General features: G+C 44.0%; 1 protein-coding gene across 6 annotated transcripts; it reads right to left on the reverse strand.

Annotated features, from left to right (window-relative positions):
• Nucleotides 1-12,298: 12,298 nt before the first annotated feature.
• Nucleotides 12,299-21,010, reverse strand: LOC123112647 (beta-glucosidase 32). Of its 6 annotated transcripts, none has more exons than XM_044533692.1 (13): nucleotides 20,563-21,010; nucleotides 20,075-20,138; nucleotides 19,796-19,854; nucleotides 19,607-19,682; nucleotides 19,463-19,534; nucleotides 19,242-19,329; nucleotides 18,885-19,140; nucleotides 18,694-18,809; nucleotides 13,436-13,668; nucleotides 13,313-13,335; nucleotides 13,172-13,230; nucleotides 12,891-12,966; nucleotides 12,299-12,703 (listed from the first exon to the last, which is right to left on the reverse strand). In XM_044533692.1, exons 1-13 carry the CDS (start codon nucleotides 20,716-20,718, stop codon nucleotides 12,452-12,454), a joined length of 1,530 nt encoding a protein of 509 aa, XP_044389627.1. In that variant the 5' UTR covers nucleotides 20,719-21,010; the 3' UTR covers nucleotides 12,299-12,451. The 6 variants fall into 6 exon arrangements, with proteins under 6 accessions (XP_044389627.1, XP_044389630.1, XP_044389628.1 ...); XM_044533695.1 differs by having other exon boundaries at nucleotides 13,436-13,653; nucleotides 20,563-21,008; XM_044533693.1 differs by having other exon boundaries at nucleotides 13,137-13,230; nucleotides 20,563-21,008.
• Nucleotides 21,011-21,088: the final 78 nt, after the last annotated feature.

Genomic DNA, 21,088 nt, shown 5'->3' on the forward strand with positions numbered 1-21,088 from the left:
AATTACTAGTATACACTTCCCTATTCTACGTTACTTTGCAATATTTGCTAGTAGATGCTTAATTGGTCGCGGAAACTGCAGAAACCTCAATGTTCCTGATATTATTATTTTGTTCCATACTTTATTTCGTGGTAACTCTGTTAGTATGGGTGCTATTGTTGCTAAAAGATTAAGCCTGAACCATACAAAGGGCCCCATCTTTGGAGGCATTTATGCTTCACGCCTTGCTAAATACTTCAGGATACCTATTAGGCATTATGAGAAAGAAGAAAAGCTGCTGTCCCCTACCTTTCTAGATTATAAGAGCATGGTAGCACATGAGTTTATTGTTAAAAATGATGAGAAGATCCTTAAGTATAATTTGAGATTTCATAAGAAACACAATGAGACTATTATCTTGCCTGCACCCTCTTTGTTTGATTTAACTGCAGGCACATACCTCGTCTTGTCGGAGGCTGTTTACGCGCACCTGGGCCAGACATCAGCTCCAGAGCCTGAGCCGGAACCACCACTTGACCCTTAACGACCGTCCTTTTATCAATGGGGTCCGGAGGAGATCGCCAGCCAGTGGTACCCAGACGACACTCCTCAGTACACCGGAGAGAGTAGCCGTGATCCGTGGGCATAGGCTAGCTTAGGTCAAAAGCCTAAGCTTGGCGGAGTGCGTATTTCTCACTGACATTGCATTCATGTTCACACACTCATTCTAGTTGTCGGTGCTCTTACTTTTTCATTGTACTATCCATGCTAGTTTATTTTCTTTTTCTAGTTTTCTTCTTGTGTGTTTGAACAACCTTAAGAAAAACCAAAAAAAATTAGTTAGTTTACTTTCCATGCCTATAGTAGTAGTAATTAAAGAAAACCCAAAAAGTTTTCCCGTTCTTCTTTTTCTTGTTGGGAGCTTTCCCGTGTAAATAGTTTTATTTCTTTTCTTTTCTTTCGAGGTCGAGAGGAGAAGACCATGATGAAAATTGTTGAGTGGTTCTCATATGCATTATTGTTGATTTAACCAAGAGCTCATATTACCTTGTCTCCTCCCTTATATTAAATGCTTGCAGATTCCAGCTTAGTCCAATGCACGTGCACTACTATTATTATCCACACCGCTCGGTCGTGCAAGTGAAAGGCAATAATGACGATATATGATGGACTGATTGAGATGAGAGAAGTTGGTATGAACTCGACCTATCTTGTTTTTGTAAATATGATTAGTTCATCATTCCCGATTCAGCCTGTTATGAATGAAACATGTTTGCGATGACAATTAGAGATTATAGTTGCTCATGCCATGCTTAATTAGCTAGGGGTCTATAATGGTTTACCTTGCGTGCCAACATGCTATTAAAATGGTTGTGATGTGGTATGATAGGGTGGTATCCTCCTTTGAATGATTCGAGTGACTTGACTTGGCACATGTTCACGCATGTAGTTGAAACAATATCAACATAGCCTTCACAATATTTATGTTCATGGTGGATTATATCCTACTCATGCTTGCACTTGGTGTTGATTAATTTTAATGCATGTTCATGGTTGTTGTTGCTCTCTAGTTGGTCGCTTCCCAGTCTCTTTCTAGCCTTCACTTGTACTAAGAGGGAATACTGCTTGTGCATCCAAACTCCATAAACCCCAAAGTTATTCCATATGAGTCCATCGTACCTTCCTATATGCGGTATCTACCTGCCATTCCAAGTAAATTTGTATGAGCCAACCTCCAAACCTTCAAATGAAATTCTGTTTTGTATGCACGAACAGCTCATGTATCAACTAGGGTTGTTTGTATCTTCCATGTTAGGCAGGTTATTCTCAAGAGGAGTGGACTTCGCTCCTCATTCACGAGAAAATGGCTGGTCACCGGGATGCCCAGTCCCATGCTCAAATCAAATCAAAATAATTGCAAACAAAACTCCCCCAGGGTTGTTGTTAGTTGGAGGCACCCGTTGTTTCGGGCAAGCCATGGATTGATGCTTGTTGGTGGTGGGGGAGTATAAACTTTACCATTCTGTTTGGGAACTGCCTATAATGTGTGTAGCATGGAAGATATCGAGATCTCTCAGTTGTTATGTTGACAATGAAAGTATACCGCTCAAAATGTTATTTATCTCTATTTCAAAATCGAGCTCTGGCACCTCTACAAATGTCTGCTTCCCTCTGCGAAGGGCCTATCTATTTACTTTTATGTTGAGCCATCACCCTCTTATTAAAAAGAACCCGCTGGAGAGCACCACTGTCATTTGCATGCATTACTATTAATTTATATTGGGTATGACTATGATGGGATCTCTTTTACCATGAATTACAATGTTTAGTCAGTTCTTGATCTTAAAGGTGATCTGCATTTATGTTTTGCGGTCTAAGAAAGGGCTAGCAAGATATGATACGTTTCCAACGTATCTATAATTTTTGATTGTTCCATGCTATTATATTACCTATTTTGGATGTTTATGGGCTTTACTTTACACTTTTATATCATTCTTGGGACTAACCTACTAACCGGAGGCCCAACCCGAATTGCTGTTTTTTTGCCTATTTCAGTGTTTCGAAGAAAAGGAATATCAAACGGAGTCCAAACGGAATGAAACCTTCGGGAGCGATCTTTTTGGAACAAACGCAATCCAGGGGACTTGGAGTGGACGTCAAGCAGCAAACGAGGTGGCCACGAGGGTGCCCGGCACGCCCTAAGGGGGTGGGCGCGCCCCCCACCCTCGTGGGCCCCTCTTGGCTCAGCCGACCTACTTCTTCCTCCTATATATATCCACATACCTTGAAAACATCCAGGAGCATCACGAAAAACTATTTCCACCGCCGCAACCTTCTGCATCCGCGAGATCACATCTTGGAGCCTTCGTCGGCGCTCCGCCGGAGGGGGAATCAACCACGGAGGGCCTCTACATCATCTCCAAGGCCTCTCTGATGAGTTGTGAGTAGTTTACCACAGACCTTTGGGTCCATAGTTATTAGCTAGATGTCTTCTTCTCTCTCTTTGAATCTCAATACAAAGTTCTCCTTGATCTTCTTGGAGATCTATTCAATGTAACTCTTTTTGCGGTGTGTTTGTCGAGGTCCGATGAATTGTGGATTTATGATCAAGTTTATCTATGAGAAATATTTGAATCTCCTTTGAATTATTTTATGTATGATTGGTTATCTTTGCAAGTCTCTTCGAATTTCAGTTTGGTTTCGCCTACTAGATTGATCTTTCTTGCAATAGGAGAAGTGCTTAGCTTTGGGTTCAATCTTGCGGTATCCTTTCCTAGTGACAACAGGGGCAGCAAGGCATGTATTGTATTGTTGCCATCGAGGATAAAAAGATGGGGTTTATATCATATTACTTGAGTTTATCCCTCTACATCATGTCATCTTTCTTAATGCATTACTCTGTTCTTATGAACTTAATACTCTAGCTGCAGGCAGGTGTCGGTCGATGTGTGGAGTAATAGTAGTAGATGCAGAATCGTTTCAATCTACTTGTCACGGACATGATGCCTATATACATGATCATGCCTAGATATTCTCATAACTATGCACTTTTCTATCAATTGTTTGACAGTAATTTGTTCACCCACCATAATACTTATGCTATCTTGAGAGAAGCCACTAGTGAAACCTACGGCCCCCGGGTCTATCTTTTATCATATAAGTTTCCCATCTACTTTTATTTGCATCTTTTAATTTCCAATATATATCATAAAAATACCAAAAATATTTATCTTATCTTATTATCTCTATCAAATCTCACTTTCGCAAGTTACTGTGAAGGGATTGACAACCCCTTTATCGCGTTGGTTGCAAGGTTCTTGTTTGTTTGTGTAGGTGCGTGAGACTTTTGAGGAGCCTCCTACTAGATTGATACCTTAGTTCTCAAAAACTGAGGGAAATACTTACGCTACTTTGCTGCATCACGCTTCCTCTTCAAGGGAAAACCAACGCAGTGCTCAAGAGGTAGCAAGAAGGATTTCTGGCACCGTTGCCGGGGAGGTCTTCGCTCAAGTCAAGACATACCAAGTACCCATCACAAACTCATCTCCCTCGCATTACATTATTTGCCATTTACCTCTCGTTTTCCTCTCCCCCACTTCACCCTTGCCGTTTTATTTGCCCTCTCTTTACCGTTTGCCTTCCCTTTGCCATGGCCGAATCAAAAAGAACTAATGGTTCTTTCCAGGGTTTTAGTACTTTGGGTAGTGCCTCTGTCCTCTCTAAGCTCATAAATAATGATGTTATGGAAAGACCTGCCCGGGTTATCAATTAAAGTTTGAGTAATTTCGATGAAGATGACTCCGGAGTTTTTTGTTATTTACTTGATGAGACTTTAAAAGATGCTTGGGATAGGCTATTAAGGATTCAAGCTAGCTATGTGCCACAATATCAAATTGAGATATACTTAAAAAGCTTTTATGTTGGCTTTGCTTCTTTCAAGCAAGTTCTAGATTCTATTTTTGAAGGGGGTTTTCTTGAAGGGGATGCTATAGATACCTATGAAAAAAAATGAAAACTATACTTGGGCACCCCATGAATGATAAGGTTGAATCTACCACTCTCTTATGCTTTTATCAAAACGAAATTATCAAAGAGATGAAGGCTAGCTTAGATGCAAATTTCCGTAACGTGCTTAACCTTTCTTCCTCCATTAATGGCAATGTGCTTTCCCAAAATAGAAGAATGAATGCTATAGAAAGGAAATTTTCTCTTTTCTTTCCCAATACCAAAGATGGCAATACTTAGATCTATTCCCGCTTTTATGTCTAGCTAGGGGCGTTAAACGATAGCACTTGTTGGGAGGCAACCCAATTTTATTTTAGTTCCTTGCTTTTTGCTTCTGTTTAGTAATAAATATTTCATCTAGCATCTGTTTAGATGTGGTTTTATGTTTTAATTAGCATTTTTGCCAAGTAGAACCTATAGGATAACCTACAGTGAAAGTTAATTTGATTCTGCTGAAAAACAGAAACTTTTGCGCGCACGATAATAATTTTAATAAATCAGATAAATGTGATTTTGAGTTTATTCTTATTGCAGTAGATCAATAGGAAAGTTTCCCATGACTTCCTATTTTTGTAGGATTTTTAGAGTTCCGGAAGTATTCGAAAGTTACAGATTGCTATAGACTGTTCTGTTTTTGACAGATTCTGTTTTTCGTGTGTTGTTTGCTTATTTTAATGCATCTATAGCTAGTATCGGGGGGTATGAACCATAGATAAGTTGGAATACAGTAGGTTTAACACCAATATAAATAAAGAATGAGTTCATTACAATACCTTATGTGATGGTTTTTCTTTCTTGCACTAATGGAGCTTATGAGATTTCCTGTTGAGTTTTGTGTTGTGAAGTTTTCAAGTTTTGGGTAAAGATTTGATGGACTATGGAATAAGGAGTGGCAAGATCCTAAGCTTGGGGATGCCCCGAAAGGCATCCCCTCTTTCGTCTCCGTTTATCGGTAACTTTACTTGGAGCTATATTTTTATTCACCACATGATATGTGTTTTGCTTGGAGCGTCTTGTATGATATGAGTCTTTGCCTTTTAGTTTACCACAATCATCCTTTCTATACACACCTTTTGGGAGAGACTCACATGATTTGGAATTTATTAGAATACTCTATGTGCTTCACTTATATCTTTTGTGCTAGATAGTTTTTGCTCTAGTGCTTCACTTATACTTTTTAGAGCACGGCGGTGGCTTGATTTTGTAGAAATTTTTGATCTATCATGCTTCACTTATATTATTTTGAGAGTATTTTATAACAGCATGGTGTTTGCTATGGTTATAAATTGGTCCTAGAATGATGGGCATCCAAGTTGGGTATAATAAAAACAATCATAGGAAGTGAATTGGATGCTATGATCAATTTGATGCTAGATAATTGTTTTGAGATATAGAGGTGGTGATATTAGAGTCATGCTAGTTGGGTAATTGTGAATTTAAAGAATACTTGTGTTGAAGTTGGCAAGTCCCGTAGCATGCACGTATGGTAAAAGTTGTGTAACAAATTTATTGCATGGAGTGCTCTTTTGATTGCCTTCCCTTGTGTGGAGGTCGGGGGCGCGCGATGGTTAACTCCTACCAACCTCCCCCCTAGGAGCATGCGTAGTAGTATTTTGCTTTGAGGGCTAATAAAACTTTTGCAATAAGTATATGAGTTCTTTATGACTAATTGAGTCCATGGATTATACACACTCTTACCTTTCCATCATTGCTAGCCTCTTCGGTACCGTGCATTGCCCTTTCTCACCTTGAGAGTTGGTGAAAACTTCGCCGGTGCATCCAAACCCCGTGATGTGATATGCTCTATCACACATAAACCTCCTTATATCTTCCTCAAAACAGCCACCATACCTACCTATTATGGCATTTCCATAGCCATTCCTAGATATATTGCCATGCAACTTTCCACCATTCCATTTATCATGACACGCATCATCATTGTCATATTGCCTTGCATGATCATGTAGTTGACATCGTATTTGTGGCAAAGCCACCATGCACAATTTTTCATACATGTCACTCTTGATTCATTGCCCATCCCGGTACACCACCGGAGGCATTCATATAGAGTCATATCGTGTTCTAGTTTTGAGTTGTAATTCATGTGTTGTAAATAAATAGAAGTGTGATGATCATGATTATTTGAGCATTGTCCCTTATAAAAAAAGAAAGGCCAAAAAAGGCCAAAGAAAAAAAAAGGAAAAAAGGCGAAATAAAAAAAAGAAAGGCCCAAAAAAGGGGGACAATGTTACTATCATTTTCCACACTTGTGCTTCAAAGTAGCACCATGTTCTTCATATAGAAAGTCTCTTATGTTGTCACTTTCATATACTAGTGGGAATTTTTCATTATAGAACTTGGCTTGTATATTCCAATGATGGGCTACCTCAAAATGCCCTAGGTCTTCGTGAGCAAGCAAGTTGGATGCACACCCACTTAGTTTCTTTTGTTGAGCTTCCATACATATATAGCTCTAGTGCATCTGTTGCATGGCAATCCCTACTCCTCATGTTGACATCAATTGATGGGCATCTCCATAGCCCGTTGATTAGCCTCGTTAATGTGAGACTTTCTTTTTTTTTCTCCACACAACCTCCATCATCATATTCTATTCCACCCATAGTGCTATATCCATGGCTCATGCTCATGTATTGCGTGAGAGTTGAAAAAAGCTGAAGCACGTTAAAAAGTATGAACCAATTGCTTGACTGAAACCGGGGTTGTTCTTGATGGGAGTATTTTGTGTGATGAAAATGAAACATAGCCTAACTATATGATTTTGTAGGGATGAACTTTCTTTGGCCATGTTATTTTGAGAAGACATGATTGCTTAGTTAGTATGCTTGAAGTATTACTATTTCTTATGTCAATATGAACTTTTATTTTGAATCATTTGGATCTGAACATTCATGCCACAATAAAGAAAATTACATTGAGAATTATGCTAGGTAGCATTCCACATCAAAAAATTTGCTTTTATCATTTACCTACTCGAGGACGAGCAGGAATTAAGCTTGGGGATGCTTGATACGTCTCCAACATATATATAATTTTTTATTGTTTCATGCTATTATATTACCCGTTTTGGATGTTTATGGGCTTTACTTTACACTTTTATATCATTTTTGGGACAAACCTACTAACCGGAGGCCCAACCCGAATTGCTGCTTTTTGCCTATTTCAGTGTTTTGAAGAAAAGAAATATCAAAAGGAGTCCAAACGGAATGAAACCTTTGGGAGAGATCTTTTTGGAACAAACGCAATCCAGGAGACTTGGAGTGGACATCAAGCAGCAAACGAGGCGGCCACGAGGATGCCCAGCGCGCCCCCCACCCTCGTGGGACCCTCGTGGCTCAACCGACCTACTTCTTCCTCCTATATATATCCATGTACCCTGAAAACATCCAGGAGCACCACGAAAAACTATTTCCACCGCTGCAACCTTCTGTATCCGCGAGATCCCATCTTGGAGCCTTCACCGGCGCTCCGCCAGAGGGGGAATCGACCATGGAGGGCCTCTACATCATCTCCAAGGCCTCTCTGATGACTTGTGAGTAGTTTACAACAGACCTTCGGGTCCATAGTTATTAGCTAGATGGCTTCTTCTCTCTCTTTGAATCTCAATACAAAGTTCTCCTCGATCTTCTTGGAGATCTATTCGATGCAACTCTTTTTGCGGTGTGTTTGTCGAGGTACGATGAATTGTGGGTTTATGATCAAGTTTATCTATGAGAAATATTTGAATCTCCTCTGAATTCTTTTATGTATGATTGATTATCTTTGCAAGTCTCTGCGAATTATCAGTTTGGTTTGGCCTACTAGATTGATCTTTCTTGCAATAGGAGAAGTGCTTAGCTTTGGGTTCAATCTTGCGATGTCCTTTCCCAGTGACAGCAGGGGCAGCAAGGCACGTATTGTATTGTTGCCATCGAGGATAAAAAGATGGGATTTATATCATATTGCTTGAGTTTATCCCTCTACATCATGTCATCTTTCTTAATGCGTTACTCTGTTCTTATGAACTTAATACTCTAGATGCAGGCAGGAGTCGTTCGATGTGTGGAGTAATAGTAGTAGATGAAGAATCGTTTCGATCTACTTGTCACGGACGTGATGCATATATACATGATCATGCCTGGATATTCTCATAACTATGCACTTTTCTATCAATTGCTCGACAATAATTTGTTCGCCCACCATAATACTTATGCTATCTTGAGAGAAGCCACTAGTGAAACCTATGGCCCCCGGGTCTATCTTTTATCATATAAGTTTCCCATCTACTTTTATTTGCATCTTTTACTTTCCAATCTATATCATAAAAATACCAAAAATATTTATCTTATCTTATTATCTCTATCAGATCTCACTTTTGCAAGTTACCGAGAAGGGATTGACAACCCCTTTATCGCGTTGGTTGCGAGGTTCTTATTTGTTTGTGTAGGTGCATGGGACTTTTGAGGAGCCTCCTACTGGATTGATACCTTGGTTCTCAAAAACTGAGGGAAATACTTATGCTACTTTGCTGCATCACCCTTTCCTCTTCAAGGGAAAACCAACGCAGTGCTCAAAAGGTAGCAAGAAGGATTTCTGGTGCCATTGCCGGGGAGGTCTTTGCTCAAGTCAAGACATACCAAGTACCCATCACAAACTCATCTCCCTCGCATTACATTATTTACTTTACCGTTGCTACTGTTACAATTACTACAAAATTGCTACTGTTACTTTTACTACTGTTACCGTTACTTCCATACTACTTTGCCACTAAATACTTTGCTGCAGATACTAAGTTATTCAGGTGTGGTTAAATTGACAACTCAACTGCTAATACTTGAGAATATTCTTTGGCCCCCCTTATGTCGAATCAATAAATTTGGGTTGAATACTCTACCCTTGAAAACTGTTGTGATCACATGTACTTGTGGGTTATCAACGGCTGGTCTGGGGCACCAGATTTGGGCGCCGGTGGCGCGGGGGTGGGGCGTCCGGGTGTGCTAGCTGCGATGGGAGGAAGATGGAATGACAATGTGCCACCGATTGGCGGGCCAGGGGGTGGAGTAGGCGGGTGTCGTGCGCGTCGGTTTCGTGTTCGCGCCGACGCAAACGAGGCCCAAATTTGGACCGGGAATGGGTGGCGCGGGGGACAAAAAGCAGACACGCGTCCGTTTGTGTCACCTTGTTGGGACGACTTTTGTGTCCATTTCGACCCAAACGGACACGCGCGGACAAATTGAGTCGGCGCGTTAGAGTTGCTATTAGGTTTTTCTGTGGTGGAACCAACCCATTGGGTTCAAGTTGTAGACTTGGCATGAGTACTCGCATTTTTTCTGTATTTATTTTAGGCCTTTCAGCGATGTGCGCTTAATGAGAGAAGACGTTCCTGTCTACTACGAAGGCGTGTGTGGCGACTTTGTCAATCTACAAGTAAGATGCCCGTGCATTGCACGGAACATTGAAATGCATTTATCCAAGAGTTGTTTATTTGACAAAGTATGTGGAGGTCATCTCATGTGTAACAAATATCGATATGTCTCTTCGGATATTATTTCTTCTCTAGAGCTCACAAGCATCCGGGTGAATAGTAAATGTATACGAAATAGATAAAAGAATATCTTTTGCAAACAAAAGCGTTCAAGTGTTCAACCTGCATCCAAATTTTTTGAACAAATAACACTTACTGTGCTTTGCAAAAAATGATCTTTAGGAATTATTTTTGAGTATCGATTTTGTTTATTTTTTCTAGACTAGCATGAATGTAACTCAGGATGACTTGGAAGGGGACAGAGGAGATGGCGAGAGAAAGGGAGTTGTGGTGGTGGTCGGCAATGCATCCTGAGAGAAGGCATGAGAGGAGTTGGGGCCTCGGGGGGCAGACGGGCGCCGAAAGCAGGAACCTCTTCAGATTCTTCTTATTTTTTCCTGAGATGGCTAGATGAGGTGAGAGAGAGGTGGAGTACAGGGGTCTTTTTGCAAAACTGACATAATTTGTCAATGCGTTGGATGTAAATCGAATGGATATAAATGAAGGATGACATGCACATTATCATCATCCACTCAGCTTTTTATAGTAATAGAAAAAATGATGTGACAGTTTAGTCTCTCGAAGGTCCTTCTAAGGTAGGATGTGCGCTCAATAAGACTACGTTTCCGTTGAGGGCTCCCGGAACTGCTCAGAGAGGTAGATCGGAAGGTTAAAAAAAGCCAGACTCGTTTACTAAAAAAGATCGGACGCCGATAAGTACCACACGTGTGGACGTTAGGGAGTCTGCCCACATATTTTGTGTGGTGTATAAAAGAAACAGCCCACACACCTACGTGTGGGAAAACACAAGTAATGCCCACACATTTCTTTTTTTCCTCCCGACCCCTCTCACACGCGTGCGTGTGGGCGAAGTTGATAACGCCCACACGCACGTATGTCAGGCCTCGTACCTCCTGGTCTCGCACGCCACGCGTGACAATCACCGCGCGCCCGCAGTTGTCATGGTCCAGACCCTCGTCCATGTTCGTTTAACTGCAGTTGCCATGTCGCTGAACTACGGTTGCCATGTCGGACAACTCAGTTGCCATGGTTGCTCAACTGCAGTTGCCATGTATGGTCTGGTCTAATGTAGTTGCCATGATTTCAAAACTTTAGGAGTTGCCACATACTAACACTAGGCAGTTGAGAGAGTTGTCATGTGCTCACAAGCATGCTAGTGCAGTTGCCATGTAAAAGAAAGAGTTGCCATCTGCTTACGTGCGCGTTAGGGCAGTTGCCATGTACGTGCACGTTAGGGCAGTTGCCATGTACCATGCAAAAATAGATGGCAACTCGGATAAAAGAGAGTTGTCATCTGCTTACGTGCACATTAGGTAGTTGTCGTGTACCCTGCAAAACACATGGCAACTCGGGTAAAAAACAGAGTTGCCACCTTCTTATAAAGCACACTAGGGGCAGTTGCCATGTGCACTGCAAAACACATGACAACTAGCAGTTTGGGTATGAGGAGACGAGACCGGCGTGTGGGCGAGATGGTAAATACCCACACACTAGCCCTTGTGCGTGCGTGCAAAGTGGCGTGTGGGCGAACTGCATCTCGCCCACACACCAGCCCCTCCCGTGTGGTGAAACGGCTGTGTGGGCGGCCGGGTGAACGCCCACACAACAGGCCAGTCCTACGTGGCACTAGAAACATGCCATGATTCAGACCATATATATTTTATTTTATCATTTCCGAAAGAAATACTCCCATTTTCTTATCCAATACCGCCGTCTTCTTGCTCCTTCCCTTCTCCTCCTAGATGCTCTGCGTGTCTGCCGCCGCCGGCCGGCGTGACCTTGCCGCGACAACCTGCAACATGGGACGCCTGTAGGAGCTGTCTGTCCCATCCCATCCTGTTCACCACCACCACCCCCTGACCGGTTATTGCGCTACCGCAGCGGCGGCAACTAGCACCAGGCGTACGGCCGGTGCGGGGCGCCGATGGTAGGACGCGGAGGCGGGCGCGCACCCTCTGGCTCCTCGCCGGCTGCGGTTCCGTTCCACTCGATTCGCGTTTCATCCAAGGCGCCGGTGCCTGCGCCTGCTCGCGCTCACTCCAGCGCCATCGACCGCCCCCATAGCCTAGGAGCTCGGGCAGAAGCTCTTGGTTTCCTCGAGCGGCAGCGCGGAGACCTGATTCCGGTGCGGGCGTGCGGCGGCGCGGCGGTGGAATGTTCCACGGCAGACGTGCACATTGAAATTACAAGGGGCAACGGTATCTCCAAACAGCGAAAATACAAGGGAAAGTTACATACTCCCTCCGTAAACTAATATAAGAGCGTTTAGAATACTAAAATCCGGGTCGCATGTTTTTTTCAAGTTGCCAAACGTATGATTTAGGTCCGCAGTTTAATCCGGTAGAGAAATACACAGATAGAGGATAGAATTGAAACAATAGCTTGAACTAGCAAGAATGTTAGCATTGCTATGCTAAAATGAAATCACACCGAAATCCTCCCCTGGGAGTACCCAAAAAGCCAGGTCATGCAGCTGTATAGGCTTTCCCGGAAGGCCGCAGCTCGCCGCCATTGAGGAAGCCGGAGTACCAGCGGGCAGAGTTCCTCACGTACCTTGTCCTCCCCTTGATGTTCATGTCGACGCCACACAGACCGAAACGCGAACGGTAGCCGAAGAGGAACTCGAAAACGTCGAGGAAAGACCACACGAAGTATCCCCGCGCGTCCGATCCGTTCCTGCAACCAGTACACAGCCCTCTCCATATCAGAAGCTACTAGCATCCAGATTAGCTAGGAATCACTTGATTGTAGTTGAATTCCTTGTCTTGAACCCCAAAAGTTTCGATTGAATTTGTGCTAGTACATTATTTTTCTGAAACAGGATAAGTAAACACGATAATATATGTAGGAAGATGAAATAAACCTTATGGACAGATAGAGAACTTCCAGATAATCTTGCAGGAACTCTGATCTGTTGTCGTCCTCGTATACGATCTTTCCTGAGATTTTGGGGGGGGGGGGGGGGGGGGGGGGGGGGGGGGGGGGTCTGAGTATCCTGAGTCATTAAAGAAAATATTGTACGTGTCGTTGATTTTGTTTTCCAGAGGTCAATATGTTTTGCTTAGTATTTACATCGTCAGCATCAGTGTGTAGGTTTTTTTTAGCATACCGTTTTCATGGATCAAGATTGGAGGATTTCCGTACTTGAGTTTCAGGTGGTCCAGTAGCTTCCCTAGAGCCCAAGGAGCATACTCAAGACCTCCCTGCATGTTATATCAATAAAATTTACACACCTTATGATTCAGAAAAGAAGGAAGAAAACTTCACAGATGTATATATACATACCGCTTGTATATCTTCGAATGGATCTGAATCCAGGCAAGAAGATGTTGCATTAATGATGATGCTAGCTCAAGTTCATTTGAGGAACATAGTTAGATTGGAATGACTAACAATTAATTTACTTACCTGCAATGGCAGATGCGTCAGCATAGTAGTCTCTCTGCTTCAGATTGAAAGCGCTGTCGTCGGCTCGTGCGCGAACAACGAGGTAGTGATTGAAGCCGATGAAGTCGAATGCTCCGCGCAATTTCTTAGACTGCTCTGCAGTTAAATTCGGCAACCGTGCTCCTGCCCTGCTCCTCATCACAGTAGGGTAGTCCCCATACACCAGAGGATGCATAAACCTGTGCAGAGAAGGCCTGAGTTGTTGCTGTTAGAATATAGAGTTGTAATCTCAACCTCCTTCCTTCTCTTGTATTCTACCCAAACTCTTTCTGTCATAACCTTGTACGTCAAGCCAGGCTTCAGCCACGCATCAATATAAACTACCACGCGGCTTCCTTGATGGAGAAGGAACGCTTCATATCTTTCATGGTAATCAGAGCCACCTCTTCTCATACATCTAGCCACAATCCAAAACCCTAGAAACCACACATCATCGTCTCCATGGCTTCCTCCGCCGGCGTCTCCCTCAACCTTGGATCGCCGCCGTCTGAGAAGCTCGCAAGAGGTAATTTCATCCTCTGGAAGACGCAGGTCCTCCCAGCCCTGCGAGGCGCGCAGGTGACGGGGCTCCTGGACAACACCGATGCCGCTCCACCCAAGATGGTGGAGATCACGAAGGCAGACAAGACCACGGCCCTAGAGCCGAATCCCCTATACGGACCCTGGATCGCCAAAGATCAGCAGGTTCTATCATACCTTCTCAATTCCATGTCTCCAGAAATTCTTGCACAAGTTGTTGGGAAAGATTCCACCTTTGAGCTCTGGACGACGGTGACAAATCTCTTCGCCTCACAATCTCAGTCTCGGATTACTAATCTGAGAATCGCCATCACCAATACCAAGAAGGGCTCGATGTCAAGCTCGGCGTATATGGCGAAGATGAAAAGTCTTGGGGATGAACTAGCTGCTGCAGGTCGTCCCGTATCTGATCCGGAGATGGTGGACTATATTCTGGCCGGACTGGACCGCGACTACGACCCCGTGGTGGCGGCGATCGGCGCTGTCAAAAACATCATCACAGCCGACGATCTTTTTGCCCAGATTGCTGCCTTTGATCAAAGGATGGAGATGCTAGGCGACTCATCTTCAGGCGGGTTCTATTCATCCGCTAATGCGGTCTACAGAGGCCGTGGCCAGTCCCGTGGCAGATCTCGCGGGCGTGGAGGAAGAGGCCGTGGCCGTGGTGATCGTGGTGACCGCGGTGACCGACAGTCGTCTTCCTCCAATGGAGGCGGCGGATTCAGAGGCCGTCCTCGACAGCAACAGCAACAGCAGGCTCGTGAGCAACAGCATGACTATCCAGAATGTCAGATATGCTACAGACACCATCTAGGAGGTGCACGAGTTTGCTGGTGGCGTTATGAAGAAAACGACCAGGAAGAAAAGCAAGCGCATGCAGCCTCCTATGACGTGGACACCAACTGGTACGCCGATAGTGCAGCAACAAACCACATCACAGGTGAACTTGACAAGTTGACGATGCGGGAGAAGTATAATGGAGGCGACCAAATTCGCACGGCAAGCGGTTCTGGTATGGATATCACACACATTGGCAGTTCAATTGTTAAAACCCCCGTGAAAAATTTACACTTGACCAATGTCTTGCATGTTCCTCAAACCTCTCAAAATCTTGTTTCCGTTCATCGATTCACTCTTGATAACAATGTTCTTATTGAGTTCTATCCTTATTTTTTCTTGGTTAAGGACTTGAAAACAAGGAGAGTCATTCTTAGAGGACGGTGCGTGGGAGGACTCTACCCACTCATATCATCATCATCATCATCATCTTCATGGTCCAATAAACAAGCAAATATTGTCACCAAGCTATCTACATCAAGGTGGCATAGTCGTTTAGGTCATCCATCTTCAGTCATAGTTAGATATGTTCTTAGCAAAAATAAACTCTCTTATGAGCCTAGTAGTGAGTTAGTTTGTGATCCGTGTCAACAAGCAAAAAGTCATCAATTACCTTACCCAATTTCTACTAGTGTGTCTACTGCCCCTTTACAACTTATCTTTTCAGATGTATGGGGGCCAGCTCCTATTTCAGTTGGTAGATTTTCCTATTATGTAAGTTTTATTGATGACTATAGTAAATTTACTTGGATTTATCTGTTGAAAAAGCGATCTGATGTATTCCAAGTTTTCCTCAATTTCCAAAATCTTGTTGAACGCAAACTGAACTCTAAAATCATTGCTATGCAAAGTGACTGGGGTGGTGAGTATGAAAAACTAAATTCTTTCTTTCAAAAGCTTGGCATATCACACCATGTATCTTGTCCTCATGCTCACCAACAAAATGGATCCGCTGAAAGAAAGCACCGTCACATAGTTGATATGGGGCTTGCCTTGTTAGCAAATGCTTCCATGCCGCTTAAATTTTGGGATGAAGCATTCTTAACTGCTACATATCTCATCAACTTGCTTCCAAGTAAAGTTATCAAATTTGAAACACCCATTACACGACTTCTTGGTGTCACACCCAACTATACATCTCTTCGTATTTTTGGTTGTGCCTGTTGGCCCAATCTTAGGCCTTACAACACACGCAAACTCGCTTTCCGCTCAAAACGGTGTGTCTTTTTAGGCTATAGCCCCATGCATAAAGGGGTTAAGTGCCTTGATGTTCCTACTGGTCGGGTGTATATATCCAGAGATGTTGTATTTGATGAGTCCGTGTTTCCCTTTGCATCCCTTCATCCTAATGCTGGTGCACTTCTCCGCAAAGAAATTCTTCTTCTTCCTTCACATCTTCGGTCTTTTGATCATGGGGGCGACAACAATTGTACTAACCAATGTGATGATATTCCTGTTGGTACTAGTCTTTCTCTTATGCCTGTGCAGGTCCCTGGAGAAAACGGTGCTCAAAATGATCAAGATCTCGAAAATATGGCTGGTTTTAATCCTATATTTCATGTTGAGGAAGGAGACAAAGCTGGCACAGATGACGAAGAAGATCTGGCGGCGCCTGCCACCCCTGCACGCGCGCAGATCTCGGATCACGCGACCGCATCCGCCTCGGATCAAGCCCCTGATGGCTCCAGTCCTGGATCCAGGGCGGGCCACTCTCGTGCTGCCGCGTCAGCTTCAGGCGGGACCAGCAGCGGGGCCGAATCCCCCTCGCCCCGCGCGCCAGCGTCAGACGGGACCAGCGGCGGGACCAGATCCTCTCCGCACCACGCGCGCCTCCAGTCGTGGTCGGGTGGCGGATCCTCTGCGCCAGTGCCTGCAGGAGGGGCAGCCACACCAGAAGCCACAGGATCCCCTGCGCATATGACGACAAATCAGTCCACTGCATCAGCAGATTCTCCTGGATCTTCTGTGGCAAGTATACCAGCGGTGCAGCGAGAGGTTTCTTCACGTGTTATGACTCGGCTACAGAAAGGTATACGGAATCCTAAAATTAGGAAAGATGGAACTATACCATATGGAATGTTGTGTATTTCAGGAGAACCAACATCGTTGAAGAATGCACTTGATGATCCTAAATGGAAAAAGGCAATGGATGAGGAGTATTCTGCGCTCATGAGGAATAAGACTTGGCATCTTGTACCAAATCAGAGAGGTAAAAATATTATTGATTGCAAATGGGTGTATAGAATTAAGAAGAAGGCAGATGGCTCCGTTGACAGATATAAGGCACGTCTAGTTGCAAAGGGCTTTAAGCAACGTTATGGCATTGACTATGAGGACACCTTTAGTCCCGTTGTGAAAGCTGCAACTATCAGACTTGTGTTAGCCATTGCTGTATCCAGAGGATGGAGTTTAAGGCAGCTAGATGTACAGAATGCGTTTCTGCACGGTGTTCTAGAAGAGGAAGTGTTTATGAGACAACCACCTGGGTATGAGAGTAAGAAATTGCCACAGTATGTCTGCAAGCTTGATAAAGCACTCTATGGTCTAAAGCAAGCACCCAGAGCATGGTATTCCAGATTGAGCTCACAGTTAAAATATCTTGGCTTTGTTGCTTCCAAGGCTGACACATCCTTGTTTATTTATAACAAGGCAGGAGTAGTCATTTTTGTGCTTATATATGTTGATGATATCATAGTTGCAAGTTCTTCACAAAATGCTACTAATGCTCTTTTGCATGATTTGAGCTCAGAGTTTGCCTTGAAGGACCTAGGTGATTTGCATTTCTTCTTGGGTATTGAAGTCAAGAAAACTCAAGATGGTATTGTGTTAAATCAGGAAAAATATATTCTTGAGCTTCTGTCTCGCATGGGGATGAAAAATTGCAAGCCAATGTCTACACCTTTATCCTCCTCAGAAAGTCTCTCAGCATATGAGGGTGAGCCACTTCAAGAGGAGGAGAGTACAAGGTATAGGAGTACTGTGGGAGCACTACAATATTTAACTCTCACACGTCCAGATATCTCATTTGCTGTCAACAAGGTTTGTCAATATCTTCATGCACCTACTTCTGCGCATTGGTCAGCTGTCAAGAGGATTGTGAGATATGTGAAACATACTATGGGAATAGGACTTCATTTCAAACGGTCTAATTCTTCTCTTGTGAGTGCATTCTCTGATGTTGACTGGGCAGGATGTAGTGATGACAGAAGATCAACTGGAGGTTTTGCAGTGTTCTTTGGATCTAATCTTATCTCCTGGAGTGCTAGAAAGCAAGCTACTGTGTCACGCTCAAGTACAGAAGCTGAATACAAGTCTTTGGCTAATGCAACTGCTGAGATCATTTGGGTTGAATCACTTCTTGAGGAATTGGGAATCAAGAAGAATCGTATCTCATGTTTATGGTGTGATAATTTAGGAGCAACATATCTGTCTGCAAATCCAGTGTTCCATGCCAGGACAAAGCACATAGAAATTGATTTTCACTTTGTACGAGAAAGGGTTGCGGCAAGGAAACTTGAGATTCGATTTATTCCTTCTAAGGATCAAGTGGCTGACGGTTTTACAAAAGCACTACCAGCAAGACCATTTGAAGAATTCAAGAGTAATCTTAACTTAGGTTAGTTGAGATTAAGGGAGGGTGTTAGAATATAGAGTTGTAATCTCAACCTCGTTCCTTCTCTTGTATTCTACCCAAACTCTTTCTGTCATAACCTTGTACGTCAAGCCAGGCTTCGGCCACGCATCAATATAAACTACCACGCGGCTCCCTCGATGGAGTAGGAACGCTTCATATCTTTCAGTTGCTGATTGCATCCACAGAATTATCAACTAAAATTCAATCCAAACAAAAGCCAAGTACTCACCATCCAATGTGGAAGTCGTTCATCCTCGTTGCAGCAGCTGCATCCTGCGATGAGTTGGTAGCAGGCTCATGCCACCAGCCCAAGAGAGTGATTCCTATCTGTCCTCTTTGAGTTGCCTACACAGTGAGCATTGCATCGCATGATCAGGTTAGGAAGATATTGATAAATGATGGTTTTGATATGGGACTTACCTGGTACTTGTCTCTATACAGGCGCACTGCCGAGGCATGTGCGAGCAGGAGGTGGTGGGCTGCTACATACGGCTCCGTCGTAGAATCCCCTCTGGTGCAGTTCTCGCCGAAGGGATGGGAGCAGCGCTGCGGTGGAAGCCGGCCGTTGTCGAAGCCTCCGATGGTCTCTATGTTGGGCTCATTGACGGTGACCCAGTGCTTCACCCTGTCCCCGAAGCTCTCGAAGCAGGCTTCGGCATATGCGGTGTAATCGTCTCTGCAACAAGACACATTCAGTTTTATGCAGAGCATCTGAGAACTCACATGAATCTTTTTTGCAGGTGTCAGAGATGGTGGCCGAAAGGTTGCAGCACTCACATGAATCTGGGGCTGAGCAGTCCGTTGTATTCGTCCTGAAGGGACTGAGGGAGGTCTAAATGGTAGATTGTGACATGAGGTTGTATGCCTGCAACACATGAACCAGCATGTTGGCTGGTAGAGATCAGAGCAGAGGACATGTCCATGCATGCATTTGTGATTTCTTATGCCACTAGTACAACATGTTTATGTCATGTTCAGGTAGAGAAACCAATCTTTACCGTGTCGTATCAGTTCGTCTATTAAGTTATTGTAGTACTCCAGGCCCTTCGGATTGATCTCTCCTCTTCCATCTATACACAGGTGGCATTCAGTATAAAAGAAATTCAGAGATGTATCACTGAACTGAACTACTGTATGGTTACCTGGAATAAGCCGGGGCCATGCAATGGAGAACCTGTACGCGTCTAAACCCATCTCATGCATAAGTTTTACATCGTCCTAATGTCAAAAATGAATTGAAATAGCTTGATTGGTTAGCATCTGCCTGTGTCCCATTTGTGTTTCTATTGTGAAGTACTAATTGGTAGTTGGCACTAGAGGTGCGCACTAACCTTGTAATGATGATACTGATCTGCTGAAACATCCGCGGTGGATTTGTTGTAAGAGTAACCTGCCATGCTCATCGATACAATAGTTTCAGAAATTATTAGATCCTGGAGGCCATCGCAAGATATGTTTTGCAGATGTTGAATTGTTAATGAATGTTTGACGCGGATGATGATGAGTAAATTTTTCCCCCAAAAGGGAAAATATCCTGGCCTTTGCATCATGTGATGCACACAGCCATTGGTGATGACGTGCAAGTAATACATATGGTAATCTGAATTGACCTTGATGGGTGAAGGTGTCCCAGATGCTTGGTTTCCTTCCATCTTCCTCAACAGCCCCTTCCACCTAAGGCATCAAAGTTCAAAAGGATATTCCTCAAAAAAAGAAGTAAAAAAGGATTAATTCCTTGGCTGCATTATTTGTGTTTCCCATTTAACAGACACACTATTTCATTTATTTTGTCACGGGCCTCATAAAGTCATAATGCTGCCTGCCTTGTACTACCTCTCAGCTGTTCCACCTCCAAGAGAAATTGCTGAAGAGAGCCGACTCTGGACAAGCGAACTGCGAACGCCATCGATCGATCCAGGCTGAGCGGTAGGCTACTTCATCTTTGTTAGTCTACTTTGTTATTATGTTTGTTGTAGTTGGCTTGCTGCTACAGCATGTTGCTGATAGCTGAGATTTTCGTTCTTCTCCTTCCCCAGTAGCGTGGATCTCCCCTACCGCGTTCCGTCAAGAAAAAAGAGAAGAAAGAGGTAGGCAGCACCTGGTAGGCCGAGGTGCCTGCGCCGAAGACGAACCCCTCGGGGAAGTCATGGCGGGTGAGCGCGGAGGCGTGTCTCGGAACCAAGGCTGCGGCGGCGAAGAGGGCGGCGGCGACGGCAACGGGGAAGGGAAAGATCATCGGCGTGAGCACCGCCATGGCGTTAGCGCCTCTGCACGGCTCTGTTGTTGAGGCGGCCTTGTTGGGCGAGCTGCCGAGTGAGCTAGAGTAGATACTATCTACTACTCGGCCACTCCTTCCTTTGTCTCCTCGCTTTCACGCGGACCACGCGGTTGGTGCATGCGGCGCTTTCGCGAGCCCTGTTCTCACTTCTCAGGTGGTCCAGTAGAGGCCAGCGAGCAGACAAAGGGATGGCACCGCTGCAGATGTTACACCAATAAGATGTACGCACCTTTTTTCTTCTTTAATTTACACCCCTTATGATTCAGTGAAGAAGGAAACGGTACCACTCTACTGGCGCCTGCTCAAGCTGTTGCCTCTTGCATGCATACGAGTACCTCTGAATGGA

Source organism: Triticum aestivum, chromosome 5B (genome assembly GCF_018294505.1).
Source record: "Triticum aestivum cultivar Chinese Spring chromosome 5B, IWGSC CS RefSeq v2.1, whole genome shotgun sequence".
NCBI lineage: Eukaryota > Viridiplantae > Streptophyta > Magnoliopsida > Poales > Poaceae > Triticum > Triticum aestivum.